Raw genomic sequence first — 13,357 nt, 5'->3', positions numbered from 1 at the left:
GGTCCATAATGTGAGTGGGCACCTGTTTAATTGGATTGGAAACAAACCCATTCGTTTGTGTGTGTTTGTGTGTGTTTGTGTGTGCATTGATTCCTGACCTTTCACTGACACAAACAAGTTAATGTTGAAGGTGTAGGCATCGTCATGGCGAAGGTAGGGGAGGGGCTCGGGGTCCTAGAACAACAACAACAATGACAGAGAATGAACACAGAACATTTCAAATGGGCCACCCAGTCAAGCTGCCCAGAGAGAACCAGAGGGCTCCAGAGAGACCCAGGACGTCCCCAGACCCACCTGCACAGCGTTGGGCTCAGCGAAGGGCATCAGGGCCTCCATGGGGACCACCCAGGGGGAGATGGTGGTCCCAAAGTTCTTCCCAAGGAAAGGCCCAAGAGGGACATACTCCCATGCCTGGATATCTCTGGCTGCAGTACACACACACACACACCACAGGGCATGACGCCAAGGAGAAGTTAGTGGAAACATGATTTGTGGTGCTCATTACAATAGAGCACCTGGTCATTTCCTGCAAGTGACATCAACAACAAAGTTATATAACATAAGGTAGTCAGGTGAAAAGCCCATTTCAGCTCTCATTACCTCTCCAGCTGCAAGCAAGGTGCATCACAACCCAGATGTATGAGAATCAGCACTATCAAGCTAACCTCCCCACACTCCATTCCTACCCTGGTGGAGCTAAGCTACTTCTGCTCTGTGTCACCCCACTGGGAATCTGACGATTCTGCGGTGAGGCCCTGCGGTGAGGCCCTGCGGTGAGGCCCTGCGGTGAGGCCCTGCTGTGAGGCTCTGCTGTATTCCCCTACTGTGAGGCTCTGCTGTAGGCCCCTACTGTGAGGCCCTGCTGTGAGGCCCTGCTGTGAGGCCCTGCTGTGGGGCCCTACTGTGAGGCCCTGCTCTCCTGTGGAGGCTGAACCCTGCTCACTGGGAGATGGAACAGGAAGGACGGCCCATTGGCTACACCCTCAGCCTCCCGGATAAACCTCATAAAGAGGTTTCAATAAGAAAATGCGAGAGGAAAGGAGGAGAAATATAGACTTTGATATAATTAACAGAAACTGTAAACATCAGAGGAGATAGAGTAGACCAATAGCTACATAATACTATATATAAAGGCACACAAAACAGATGTGATTTAGTAGTCAAGCATGAAATACCACAAGAGACAGCTCTGCCCTTAGAGCTGCATATTCAGCAGACGCAACAGAGAGAGACAGAGAGAGAGCGAGAGCAAGAAGTGGAGAACAGAAGCATGGTTATTATTATGGGATGGTGGGCCACACAGCATCTGTGCACAACCATCATGGACTCCCCAAAAAATAAATGGAGCTTGTCTTAAACTGTGCTGCCTTTCAGTTCATAGGCAACAATCCTGTATTCCCAGGATATTGGATGTCAAGGAGTCTGAAAGCTGTGATTTGGCCTGCTATCTGACACCTGTCTTCACTATGACTGAGTGAAGCCCGACCAAAGCTAGTTTGTGCCCTGTGTGTAAACATGTTGAATTATGCTGGGCTTTCTTTTACTACAGTCCAGGAGACCCTCTATGTGAGAGGTTTGTCCTGTATTTTACCAGGAGGGAGGGGTCGGGCTATGGTTGGGGCATTTACTGGGTTCTGTTAAGCAAATCAGATGTCAATTTAGTGCTGCATTCCATTTAAATGCAGTATACTTCTGCCCTGGTTCAAATACTCTTCCAACTCCTAGTCTGGACTGGATCAATAGGGTGCCACCTAGGCCCCTCCCACAAAGAAGGGGGAGGGGGGAGAAGTGAACACGGTCAAATGGAGGAAGACGACTTTCATACTGGAACACGGGAGCTGAAGAACGCTGCCTCTGCAAAGCTTCTCGTAAGATCCTCCAGGTTATTTATAATTGATTCAGCCTGTCATGTTGTGTGACTGGCTGGCAAAGGGATTTCCTCGAGGGGCCTGAGCCCTAGGACTACACATGACCTGAAGGCTCCTGCATTTATAACGTAGAACCCAATTAAGAAACACCAGGGAGAATACAGTTAGGGGACGTTAGATTTTTTGAATGAATAATGCCGATTGGTTTTATCGGTTTTTAAATAATGTCATCATTTGCGTGTGTGTGCGTGTGTGTTTGGGCCTTACCACTCCAGTCGTTCATCAGCACCATGCCAAAGATGTGTTGGTGGACCTTGTCTATGGGGATGGGTTCTCCCAGACGGTTACCTCCTCCTACGAAGAAGGCCTGGTAGGACCCACAACACAGGGGTAAGTCAGGGAGTCAGATGGCTGAGCGGTGAGGGAATCGGGCTATTAATCAGAAGGTTGCTGGTTCGATTCCCGGCCGTGCAAAAAGACGTTATGTCCTTGTGCAAGGCACTTTATCCTACTTGCCTCAGGGGGAATGTCCCTGTACTTACTGTAACTCGCTCTGAAAAAGAGCGTCTGCTAAAGGACTAAATGTAAATGTAACACATCATCACATAAAGGAGCACTGAGACATGTTGTGAGAGGAATTTCTTCCATAAAATTTGGCCAAGTCTTTAAATATCAGAGGCGCTAACCACCAGAAAGCCACAATAGGACAGGAGTTAATTTAGTGTCTAGGAAGAGATTCCTCACCCAGTCATTTTTCTTTATGTGGCTAGATATTTAATACTTTTATATCCAGCCGGCTGGACTACTGTAACTAACTTTTCTTCACAAGAAAACCACTGAAAGACTACAGCTCATTCAAAACTCTGCAGCTAGATTATTAACCAAAACTAAAAGGAGAAAATACATTAGTCCTGTCCTAGCTACTTTACACTGGCTCCCTGTTACCTTCAGAATTGACTTTAAGGTCCTTCTCCTTGCATACAAAGCTCTAAATGGACAAGGACCTAGCTACATTGCTAACTCTCTGACTAACTACACACCAGCTAGAACACTGCGATCATCAGATGCAGGCCTATTAAAGGTCACCAGAAGCAGTCATATGAAGATTGGTGATGCGGCCTTTGTCAACTACGCGCCAAAACTATGGAACACATTACCCATAAATATTAGGGAAGCAAACACGCTAGACATTTTCAAAAGACCGATTGCCGCAAAAACTGCAGCTTGTGTTTTGTTGAGTTACATTTTTATTTATATCGGGAAACCACAGACTGTGGCTCAAGATACCGCAAAGACTGCGGCTTGTGTTCAGAAGGGTTTTATTACTTATATTACTCATATTTATTGTTTTATTGATTTTATGTAAAGCACCTTGAGCTGCAATTCTTGTATGAAATGTGCTATATAAATAAAGTATTGTTATAGATCAGGTGTACAGTATGGTACAGTATGGGAGTCAGATGGCTGAGCGTTTAGGGGAATCGGGCTATTTATCAGAAGGTTGCCGGTTCGATTCCCTGCCCTGCCATATGACGTTGTGTCTTTGGGCAAGGCACTTCACCCTCCTTGCCTCGGTGGGAATGTCCCTGTACTCACTGTAAATCGCTCTGGATAGACTAAATGTAAATGTAATGCATAGTCCAGTTCCTTACCATCTCAAGCTCAATGTCCAGCTGCTTGGACTGACCAAACACAGGAGGGTTTGCTGTGTGGAGAGAACACAACAGAGCTGTCACCCAACAAAGAAGTGGTCTGGGAACCAAAACTTTGTGTCCGATCTGGCAAGGTGACTGGGTAGATGGTGTTAGGTCTGTAGACTAGGTAGTTGGCATTAGGTCTGAAGACTGGATGGGTCTCTCAGGGTCTTACATGGGTCTGGTCTCATCTGGCCAGACGGTCTGCGTATGGGCGTCCCAGACACCACCACTGAGGACGCTCTGCCGTGGTAGCCCACTGGCAGCCTCAACCTGCGCACACACACACACACACACAAGCACACGCGCACACACACAAAAGCACATGCACACACACATATGCACGCACACACACACACAAGCACTTCTATCAAATGTATCATCTCCCTGTCGGTCATCTCTGAGTCTAGCAAGTAACCATACAGCAACTAAAACTATTAACGGTGTAGGTGGAATGAAAGCAGGCGTTGGCTCACCAGTTGGGCATCAAGGCGTTCTCCTTCCCCCGGAACATGATGCCCACATTAGTGGCATGGTCTTTGGAGGAGTAGAAATCCGTGTAGTCACCTGGGTGGAGAACCATGTGTGTAGGAATGTGTGAAAGAAAGAAGTCAGGAGGTTAGAGACTGTGTTTATGTACAGGATATATCTTAGCACCACCACAAGCACTGCTAGGTTTAGGCTGTTCAGTAGCACCCCCTAGAGTTGATCTCCCATTTTTTTTTAAACACTTTTTCTATTTTCCACTTGACTTGGCACACAGTGGGGCCTCATGTAGCCACACGAATTGGGTTTAAGATTGAATCAAGACCTATGACATGCACTGGCAAGCAAGTCAAACCTTTCTGTAGGGGACCTCTGACAAGATAGAAGATATATAATCAAAAAAGTTAAATCAGCTTCAGAATGAGATGTGATGGATGAGGGGCACAGGAAGTGGTTAACTACAAACAGGAAGAGCTCACCTATCTCAGCAGGAAGATGCATCTTGACTGAACTCAGAGGCACAAATGCTCTTGAAGACAAAAGCACAGAATATATGTGAATGTCAAAGTGATCAGCCAATCGGCCCCCTCATGTAGGCTAAAGCACACACACACTACAAAAGAGCATCATAATAACCATGCATGGGTGTCAAAAGAACAAATTAAGATACATATACTGTTATTTATTTATTAATGTCACTTCATGCTGGTCTCTGTAGCCTAAATCATTATGTTCTCTGTAAATTATTATTATCAAAGTACAACAAATAAATAAATGAAACATTTCCAGCTAGCACTTGAGGGAAGTCAGATAGGGGAAACCTGGAAGCTCACCTGCTCCGGAGGTTGGCGTCATCTCTCAGCTTGGTCTCGTTAGCAGACAGCAGCGTCTGCACGGTTCTGCGCGCTTCTCGCCAGGCCTCATGACCGAGACCCATAAAGGCGTTCAGGGTCGGCTGGAGGGAAGATGCATATTAGTGTAGAGATCGAGGCAGCCTAGCGGATTAGAAAGCCGTCAAAAAAAATTTGAAAAAAAAATTATGTTGTTTACAAATCAATAACGATTCTCAAAGATAGGTGTAATGTCTGGGTCAATAACTTTAATACACTTTATTTTGCACAATACTGATGAGTGAAAGGGGGCAGACACGCAACGCTTGATGACTAATAAGGCCTCGTTGTGAATCAATCAGCTATTTTGTTTCAAAATAAAGAAGGTGCTTATTACCTGGTCGAAGACATCCTGGCGTGCGGACAAGGAGGGTCCATTGAAGAATGACTTAATCACACTCAGGTCCAATACCTGATCTCCAATAGCAACACCAATTCGATGTCTGGGCTGAATGGACGCAAAAACACATAAGCTAACTAATAACTTCAGGACACACCCGTTAAACCTCTCATGTCAAAAGCTTAACAGAGTTGCATACATGAAGTTATATACATTGGGTATCCTAATGAAAATAGCTCTCCAAAGTTTGCAGTCGACGCACTTTCAGACTGCCGGTGATAAACAGGTAGGCTAAACATTAATCAAGAGCTGTCAGTTAGTACTTACATTATCCGGTGTGGAAAACACTCCGTATGGTAAATTATGGTAGGAAAAGTCTGAATTTTCGTGAATTTTTACGAAAGACATTTTCAAGTTGCAGTTGTACTCCGGGATACTTTTCAAAGTAAGCAGCAGAGTGAGTAAACGCTTCCAGATGTTGACCGCTGCCATTGGACTGGAGCGCCTCCCACTAAGTGATTCAGCGACCAATCACGCACTCCGTTTCATATCCACCCTTTTCACGAGGTCAGAATATAATCCAAAACGGCTTGAGGAATGACTCAGCGATACTCTAGTAAAACTGATTAACCTAATGTGTTTAAATTGACGTAGTTCTCCAGAAGATTTTACCTGAAATTAGAGATCGTGTAAAAAACGTGTAGCCCAAGTTATTCTCAGACCTCCCTTTTGTGTGTGACTAGAATCTAAATGGTTTCGGCCACATTTTTCAATTGAGAAAGAAAGTTTGAACTTTATTCAGATCAAAGTTGTAACAGTGAATAAACTAACATAAATACATCACAATAAATTCAGGTCATTCCTTTGTTCACTCATAAATGAACTATATTTTCAAATAAACTTACAACCAGCAACAACGTGCATATAGTCTATTCATGATCACTTCCGAAACGTACATACACACAAACACACACTGTCAACTCACACTCCATAATGACTCAATTATACAAAAGGTGAAGGAACAGACCAGCAAATGTACATTTCTGTCATGTAAAACAAGATATCTGAGGGGGTTTGCATGTCGTAATACATTCGGTTATTGACTAGTGCTACATACATAGGAGAGGCAGGTAAAGGTATTTGCATGCATTTAAAGAAGCACAGCCCTTCAGGTAGCCCCAAATTAAAAAGGTCAAAGCCCTAATCAAAATATATCCGTAAAATGTATTTTCCCTATTAGAGATATCACAACCAACAACGGGCAACGTTAAGAGGTAAAATATATTCAAATAACTTGCAGAAAAGGAAATGGGTTCCAATAAAATAAATCTTCAAAGAAAAGTTTTCAGAGTGGCATGCATGATTTAAGGATCTGACAATTGGAAGGCGTGTTGCTCAGCAACAGCAACAAAGCAGGGAGCAAAGGTAAAGCCAAAAACCAACATGGCCAACGGATGCCTTTCTCTACTCAGTCGCAGGTCAGATCTTCTAGATCTTCTGGATCTTCTCTCCGACGATGACAGGGTTCTCTTTCCTGATCTTCTCCGCTGCGTCCGCCTTGTAGTCGAAGGTGCAGTTGTGAATGTCTGAGTATCTGTGCATGCCACAGAACACATGACCACATCTGCAGTCAAACCCTGCAAGAAGAGAGCGAAGACATGTTAACATGCTGAGAGAGAGAGAGGGGGGGGGAGGGAGGGAGAGACAGAGAGAGAGAGAGGGGGGGGGAGGGAGCGACAGAGAGAGAGAGGGGGGGGGGGAGGGAGGGAGAGACAGAGAGAGGGGGGGGGAGAGACAGAGAGAGAGAGAGGGGGGGGAGGGAGGGAGGGAGGGAGGGAGGGAGGGAGGGAGGGAGGGAGGGAGGGAGGGAGGGAGGGAGAGAGACAGACAGAGAGAGAGAGAGAGAGAGAGAGAGAGAGAGAGAGAGAGAGAGAGAGAGAGAGAGAGAGAGAGAGGGGGGAGGGAGAGACAGAGAGAGAGAGAGAGAGAGAGGGGGGGGGGGGGGGGGAGAGACAGAGAGAGAGAGGGGGGGGGGGGGGGAGGGAGGGAGAGGGAGAGACAGAGACAGAGACAGAGACAGAGACAGAGACAGAGACAGAGACAGAGACAGAGAGAGACAGAGACAGAGACAGAGAGAGAGAGAGAGAGAGAGAGAGAGAGAGAGAGAGAAAGAGAAAGAGAGAGAGAGAGGGTAACTCTACCTGTGAGGCCCACTTTCTTGCGGCAGGTAAAGCAGCGGTTCTTCTTGGCTTTGGGTTTGTCTGAGGCTTGATCCTGGTCGTCCACAGGTCCCTCAGGGGTAGAGACAGGCCCTGGTAAAGGAGACGGAGACACCTTCACCCTCACATCAGGACAGAGCGTACGACAACCCAACGACCACCCAGCAGATAACGCACTCATACTTGCCTTCAAGTGTGATGTGCATAAAGTAAACATTTGACTGCAAAAGGATGGGTTAAAATACTGACCATTTCCTTATTTTTCCATTTACCATGTTCGTATCTTGATATTTTTCCCCTCCTAAACAAAGTAAACATTTTTTACATGCGTGTCTTTCTTTTTGTTTACAAACCCACATAGTACAGCCTACACTAGCAGTCTGCACGCTAACCATCACAGCGGGAGCAACTGACCGCCGTCGCCTAACTGTCGGCTAACTGCTTCTTGCCTGTCCGGGTGGTGGGGAAGAGGCTTCTGAGTGGGTTAGGATTCTCAAGGCCCGTCCCTGATCTGGCCTCGGGCTTGGAAGGTGACAGGTCGTTCTTTCACTCACCCTTCTCTCCGTTTATAAGCTGTAGGGGGCGCTCTAGTCTCCTCTTGGCTGGTGGTGAGCTTTCCCCCAGACTGTCCTCCTGAGATGGCCTCTTCCCTGACGGTCTGCTCTGGCTGGCTGCCCCTGGCCTTGAGATACCTGCACTACCGCTAGCTACTGCTGAGGCTGGGGTTGAGGCTGGGGTTGAGGCTGAGGCTAAGTCTAGGACTGGGCTACTCAGGCCTAGGAGTAGACAGAAACATAGAAAACCACTGGGGCTGTGATCCTGTCAGAGGTGACCAAGGAACTAGTGAACTTTGGACCTTTTACTATTCTCAAAGGAAATATGGATGAGGCCACAGCATGAGAACACCACTCTGTGTGAGAGTGTGTGTGTGTGTGTGTTATGGTCAGCTATGGGGGTTCCCATGGTGGTAATGTGGCCGTACAGTTCAGTGTGACCTCCAGAGAAGAGCAGAACTTGGCCCAGCCTCACAGCTGTAGCCCCCCGGGCAGCACTACACACCTTGTATCTCCTCTGTCTTCAGGCCTGCTTTAGCTGCTGGGCTCGCCTCTGACGAAACTGGCAATGCTGGCGTCAACAGAGCTGGGCTGGATACAAGAATGAGGAACCAGACAGATGATAGTGTGTCACACTTTGGAGTTGTTTCAATATGTTGAGTAAAAGCCTAGTATCTCTGACCCACGCTTATCCTGTACAGCTGTTCTGGAGCTTAACAGTATGAATGGTTTAGGAGATAGCAAAGATGCTGGTGTTATTCTATGACAGAAGCACACTGTTTTCAACTGCGATCTTTGCAGAGCGATTCTAAGGGTTCAGAAACATGACATCACTCTTCTCTACGAGACACATGGGGAATAGGAAAGCAATGAAGAAATTGTCCTTTTCTCAGATCTTGCAATTCAACTATTTCAGTGAACACACCAGTTTGGTAATAAAGGAAATGTATCACCAGTGGGTGAGTCAGCCTCTGTAGTCATGGAGTTTTAGGAAACCCTAACTGGGAGTGATCCCGACTATAGATCCTATAATACAGGTTTGACGCCCATACCTGGTGTGTCCTGAGGCTGTGTCAGTGTGTGGTGAGGCTGATGGTACATCTACAGTACTGCTCTCAGAGCACTGTGCTAGGAGAGACTCTCCCCGTACCTGGTGTGTCCTGAGGCTGTGTCAGTGTGTGGTGAGGCTGATGGTACATCTACAGTACTGCTCTCAGAGCACTGTGCTAGGAGAGACTCTCCCCGTACCTGGTGTGTCCTGAGGCTGTGTCAGTGTGTGGTGAGGCTGATGGTACATCTACAGTACTGCTCTCAGAGCACTGTGCTAGGAGAGACTCTCCCCGTACCTGGTGTGTCCTGAGGCTGTGTCAGTGTGTGGTGAGGCTGATGGTACATCTACAGTACTGCTCTCAGAGCACTGTGCTAGGAGAGACTCTCCCCGGCTGCATGCAGAGGACGACCCTGGAAAGACAAGAAAACTGCTCGGTGATCACAGCTGTCAGTCTCCCTCCTGGTCTCCCGCCGGTCTCTCTCAGATCCAGAACCACACCTAGTACAGCCTTCTAAGCCCCCTCAGTGAGGCTGACAGCCCCTCAGGTCTCACCTGGGGGAGACACCCTTCCGTTGCTGTTCTGTCTCTGCAGGAAGTCTTTGTAGCACACCGAGCACATGCCGCTGTTCCGCGGGTTGCCGTAGAAACCACAGCCGGTGGTGCAGAGCAGAGGTCCCTGACTCTGGTTGGTCTCTTGGGCCATATCCCTCCTGTGGAAGTCAATCAATGCTGCTGTCAAAACATCTGTCTACAACATACTGGTTAGGGCTGAGTGGGGGAGTTTGAAAATAAGTTTTTGGTATATGTCTAGAAATGATACTGTTTTCTTCTCTATTCAGCTGTTTGTGGCAGAGGGTAATAAACTTTGACCTAATCTGAAAACTACAAGTACACACATTCTTGCGTCTTATTGTTACATCATAACGGAACATAATTCTATGAAGATCTGGAACGATGACAGGAATTCTAGAATGAACAACATGTCTTCTTGTAGCCACATCACTTCCATAAACAGCCCACAGCTCTCTGACAAGTGTCATTCTGAACACAGACTTACTAGTTGCTAGGCAGGCCACATAAACAAAACAGCTCAAATGGGCAGAAGAGGACTGAGCCAGCCATTAATGTGACACAAGCTTCCTATGATAATCATACTGATCTGTGTGATGATGTAACAGTGCATTTGGTGGGGGGGAGCCATCTGGGATGGACACACAGCCCCCCTTTCCATGAGACAGAAGGGGAGGAGCTATATTGGTCAGATCTATGGACCTCTGACAGAACAGCACTAATATCATCAAGCAGATTTATGACCAATTTGTCGCAATAGTTTACAGGAGAAAAGAGAGAGAATGAGAGCAAGGAAATACAAAGTGTGTGTGTGTGAGAGAGAGAGGCTAAAGAGAGAAAAAAGCAAGTAATCCATTGTTAATCTGAAGGCAGTCATTAATCTGGATAGAAGGTTGGATACCATACAGATCAAGATATAGAACCACTTTCATCATTCATACATCACTGGAAGCTAAGAGGCCTTCATCACAAATGCCAAGTTAAACTTGGCCATAAAGACTTGTCACAATGCGGTCCATTATTTACATTCTGTGTCTGTGCAAACGATCATGGGGGACGATTAATTACAAAACGATTATCAATCATGATCTCCTGCAGATTAGGCTTTGCCAAAAGCTCCCATTTAAACATAGCATCAAATCTCTCAACCCCAATCAAATGTCCTCCGTTACACATTAATCAAATCTAAAAGGATGAGCAGTTCAACGATAACCACGGCAACAGCCTTAAGACCAGAAAGACAATCCTGGTCTTCACATTTGAAAAGTGGGCTTAATAAAAACAGGAGGATTCTTCTGCCTCGACTATAATGGAAGATTGATACCAGAGGAAAAACCAACACAAATGACCTAGAGCTGGATCTAAAGTCGAGGGTTTTAAGACTGAACCATTTATTTTACTGACGTTATTGCTGTTCAACTTCGAGATGACAACTCTTGATAGAGAACCTGTCAGCACCCAAACATACACTGACCTCATGTCTAGCCTGCAAGACTGTAAGGGGCTATAATACTCATACAAACTACATAACAAAGCATGTGTACCATAACTATGAACCCCCAGTTAAGCAGTTGGGTGTAACTGTCAGCAAAGGCAGTTTTTAAATGTTAAAGTTGTTATATTTAAGTTTTTGGCCATGGAGTCTACAGTGCTGCATCATCAATCATGCTGGGCATCGTAGTGGGTAGGCAGCCTGGGACTGTGGCTGTGTGCATGCAAACCAAAAGATTACAGGTAGTTTTCTATTATCACACTATGAATTTAATTACTGAATCAGCATAGGTGGCATTGCCATGCATGAACCTGCTTTGCAATGTATTTAATTTCGAATAATCTCACCATTACACCACTAGCCTAATATGCAGATTTAATATTGCCAATTCTGTTTGCTAAAACAAACAAAGGCTACAAGTAAGCATATCGTCAGCTTGCCAGCAACGCATAACCTTTACCCTCCCAGATTGGTACATTTTAATCTCTAAATCGATTAACATCAATGATTTGAGTTGGAGAACTGTGCCACGCACTGGTTCTTCAAAGCAAATCCGCAGACATCCTTTCATTTCCTGTCTCAACAGCTTCCTTTTGTTCTGATAAATGAAACATTGTTATCAGACAACCCAGCGAGCAGAAACGAAAACGTCAACATTCAGAAGACAACCAATCAAAAATGTTTTCCGTTCATTACAATGTTACTTTGAATTTACCTCAAGAATCGTCCCAATCCCCGACTGCTCTTTCTTCGTTTTTACTCTACACATCCGACATTGTGAGATACAATGTGGCTAATGTAATAACTCATATTTCACTGTGATTGGCTGTTCGAGACCGAACCACGCCTACATCAGCGTTATCATTGAACAGATGACACGTCAATCAACCACGGTCTTTGAAACAGCTGGTTGTTGGGGGAAGGGGGAAGCCCTTTACTGTCAGAAAAACAAGTCATCAAAACACGGGACACCTACCCTAGCTAGCTTCATTCGATAGCTAGCAAAAGGTTCACTTGTTTAGTGTTTATACTTCATGTGGATTGCCACACTAAAAGTTATATTACTTTGGGTAGACCCTGTAACTGTATGTATTAACTTCAAACACGTTGTACTAGCTACTAGTACAGCTGATTTCAAAAATCACTGAGAAGTTATAATATGTCAATAACTGACTTTGCTAGCTTGTAAATGCTGTACTTACGTCAGCTAAACCACACCAGTTGAAGTTTGTTGAAGACAAAGTAGCTAGCATGTATGAACTCAAATTAGTCTTACCGTCGTTGCGATACAGATATTGCCAATATCAGTTAGCTGTCAGATCCTCTGTAAAACGCAATGGTAGGTTACCGACGTTCTCTGGTTTTGATGGCTAAGAAAAGTTTAACTTTTCTTCTTCGGCGACGGGAAAAAGTCAACTCAACAAACGACAGTTAGCTACTATACTACAGTAGCTAGTACATTTAAACAGCAAACTGGCTAGTTACAAACATTTATAGTAATCTCCCCTTCTTTCTGCAACTGTGTAGGGTGTATTTTATCGTCCTGCCCTGCCCCACAACACGAACTATAATATACACAACAGCGGTTGTGTGCAAAAGATATAGCTAATCTTGTTGTAGGACACCCTTGCTAGCGAGTTTGATACTTTGCGTCTCCAACCCCCACACTGTTACATTGACCGTGACGTCACAGTCAAGGTGCCATGTGGAGTCAAATGTGTCACAGTTGATTTCACGAGAATGACAAGCTTCCCTTCAGTTTAAACAGCTCATCCGCACTGATCTCAAGAGTTGGTGATGATTAACGGCTAAATTGATTTACTGTCCTCCAACTCGACTGTTGAACTTCCTGTTAACTTAATAACCAGCCTAACTCGTAGCCAGGACAACATCGGGTTGTAATTTTCACATATCTCAACATATATGACGCTGATTTATAGGCCTACAGTTTCTCAACTACCGCTATAATATTTAATTATCACAGAAATAGAAAACCAACACATACAGGGTCATTAATAACAAAACCCAGTGGAAAAATACAAAGATTATTATTTTTCATTTGAGTCATTTATGTGGGTTTGATTCTTGAATTGAAAAAACTGTAACAACACAACAAGATGCAAGTCTGTGCCTAATTGTGCAATCCTTTCTTCGTGAGTTAAGTAAAGTCAGGATATTACAATACTGTAGTAG

The 13,357-nt window shown here is 45.2% G+C and overlaps 2 protein-coding genes across 3 annotated transcripts; both read right to left on the bottom strand.

Moving 5' to 3' along the window:
* Window positions 1–6: 6 nt before the first annotated feature.
* fah (fumarylacetoacetate hydrolase (fumarylacetoacetase)) lies at window positions 7–5,813 on the bottom strand (the record flags this gene model as incomplete). The annotated part of the gene is made up of 10 exons (XM_047050937.1): window positions 5,606–5,813; window positions 5,276–5,386; window positions 4,882–5,003; window positions 4,528–4,577; window positions 4,039–4,129; window positions 3,738–3,835; window positions 3,521–3,573; window positions 2,136–2,235; window positions 295–425; window positions 7–174 (listed from the first exon to the last, which is right to left on the bottom strand). Coding segments are annotated over exons 1-10 (1,089 nt in total), but the record flags the coding sequence as incomplete, so codon positions are not given.
* Window positions 5,814–6,043: 230 nt separating this feature from the next.
* On the bottom strand, window positions 6,044–12,853 carry zfand6 (zinc finger, AN1-type domain 6). Of its 2 annotated transcripts, none has more exons than XM_047050939.1 (6): window positions 12,441–12,853; window positions 9,655–9,812; window positions 9,398–9,512; window positions 8,557–8,642; window positions 7,480–7,590; window positions 6,044–6,915 (listed from the first exon to the last, which is right to left on the bottom strand). In XM_047050939.1, exons 2-6 carry the CDS (start codon window positions 9,803–9,805, stop codon window positions 6,767–6,769), a joined length of 612 nt encoding a protein of 203 aa, XP_046906895.1. In that variant the 5' UTR covers window positions 9,806–9,812; window positions 12,441–12,853; the 3' UTR covers window positions 6,044–6,766. The 2 variants fall into 2 exon arrangements, with proteins under 2 accessions (XP_046906895.1, XP_046906894.1); XM_047050938.1 differs by lacking the exon at window positions 12,441–12,853 and adding an exon at window positions 11,880–12,019.
* Between the last annotated feature and the right edge of the window lie 504 nt (window positions 12,854–13,357).

The sequence above is a fragment of the Hypomesus transpacificus genome, unplaced genomic scaffold (genome assembly GCF_021917145.1).
Source record: "Hypomesus transpacificus isolate Combined female unplaced genomic scaffold, fHypTra1 scaffold_132, whole genome shotgun sequence".
Taxonomy (NCBI): domain Eukaryota; kingdom Metazoa; phylum Chordata; class Actinopteri; order Osmeriformes; family Osmeridae; genus Hypomesus; species Hypomesus transpacificus.
The sequence above is the reverse complement of the archived record's forward strand: the minus strand, read 5'-3'. Positions and strand labels throughout refer to the sequence as shown.

What these genes read in the sequence shown, in the direction of transcription:
- zfand6 (XM_047050939.1), bottom strand. Translation starts at nt 9,805, where the DNA reads ATGGCCCAAGAGACCAACCAGAGTCAGGGACCTCTGCTCTGCACCACC. An exon ending in CGGAAGGGTGTCTCCCCCAG is followed by an intron (nt 9,513 to 9,654) that starts GTGAGACCTGAG and finishes TTGTCTTTCCAG; the next exon opens with GGTCGTCCTCTGCATGCAGC. An exon ending in GAAGACAGAGGAGATACAAG is followed by an intron (nt 7,591 to 8,556) that starts GTGTGTAGTGCT and finishes CTCCTTTACCAG; the next exon opens with GGCCTGTCTCTACCCCTGAG.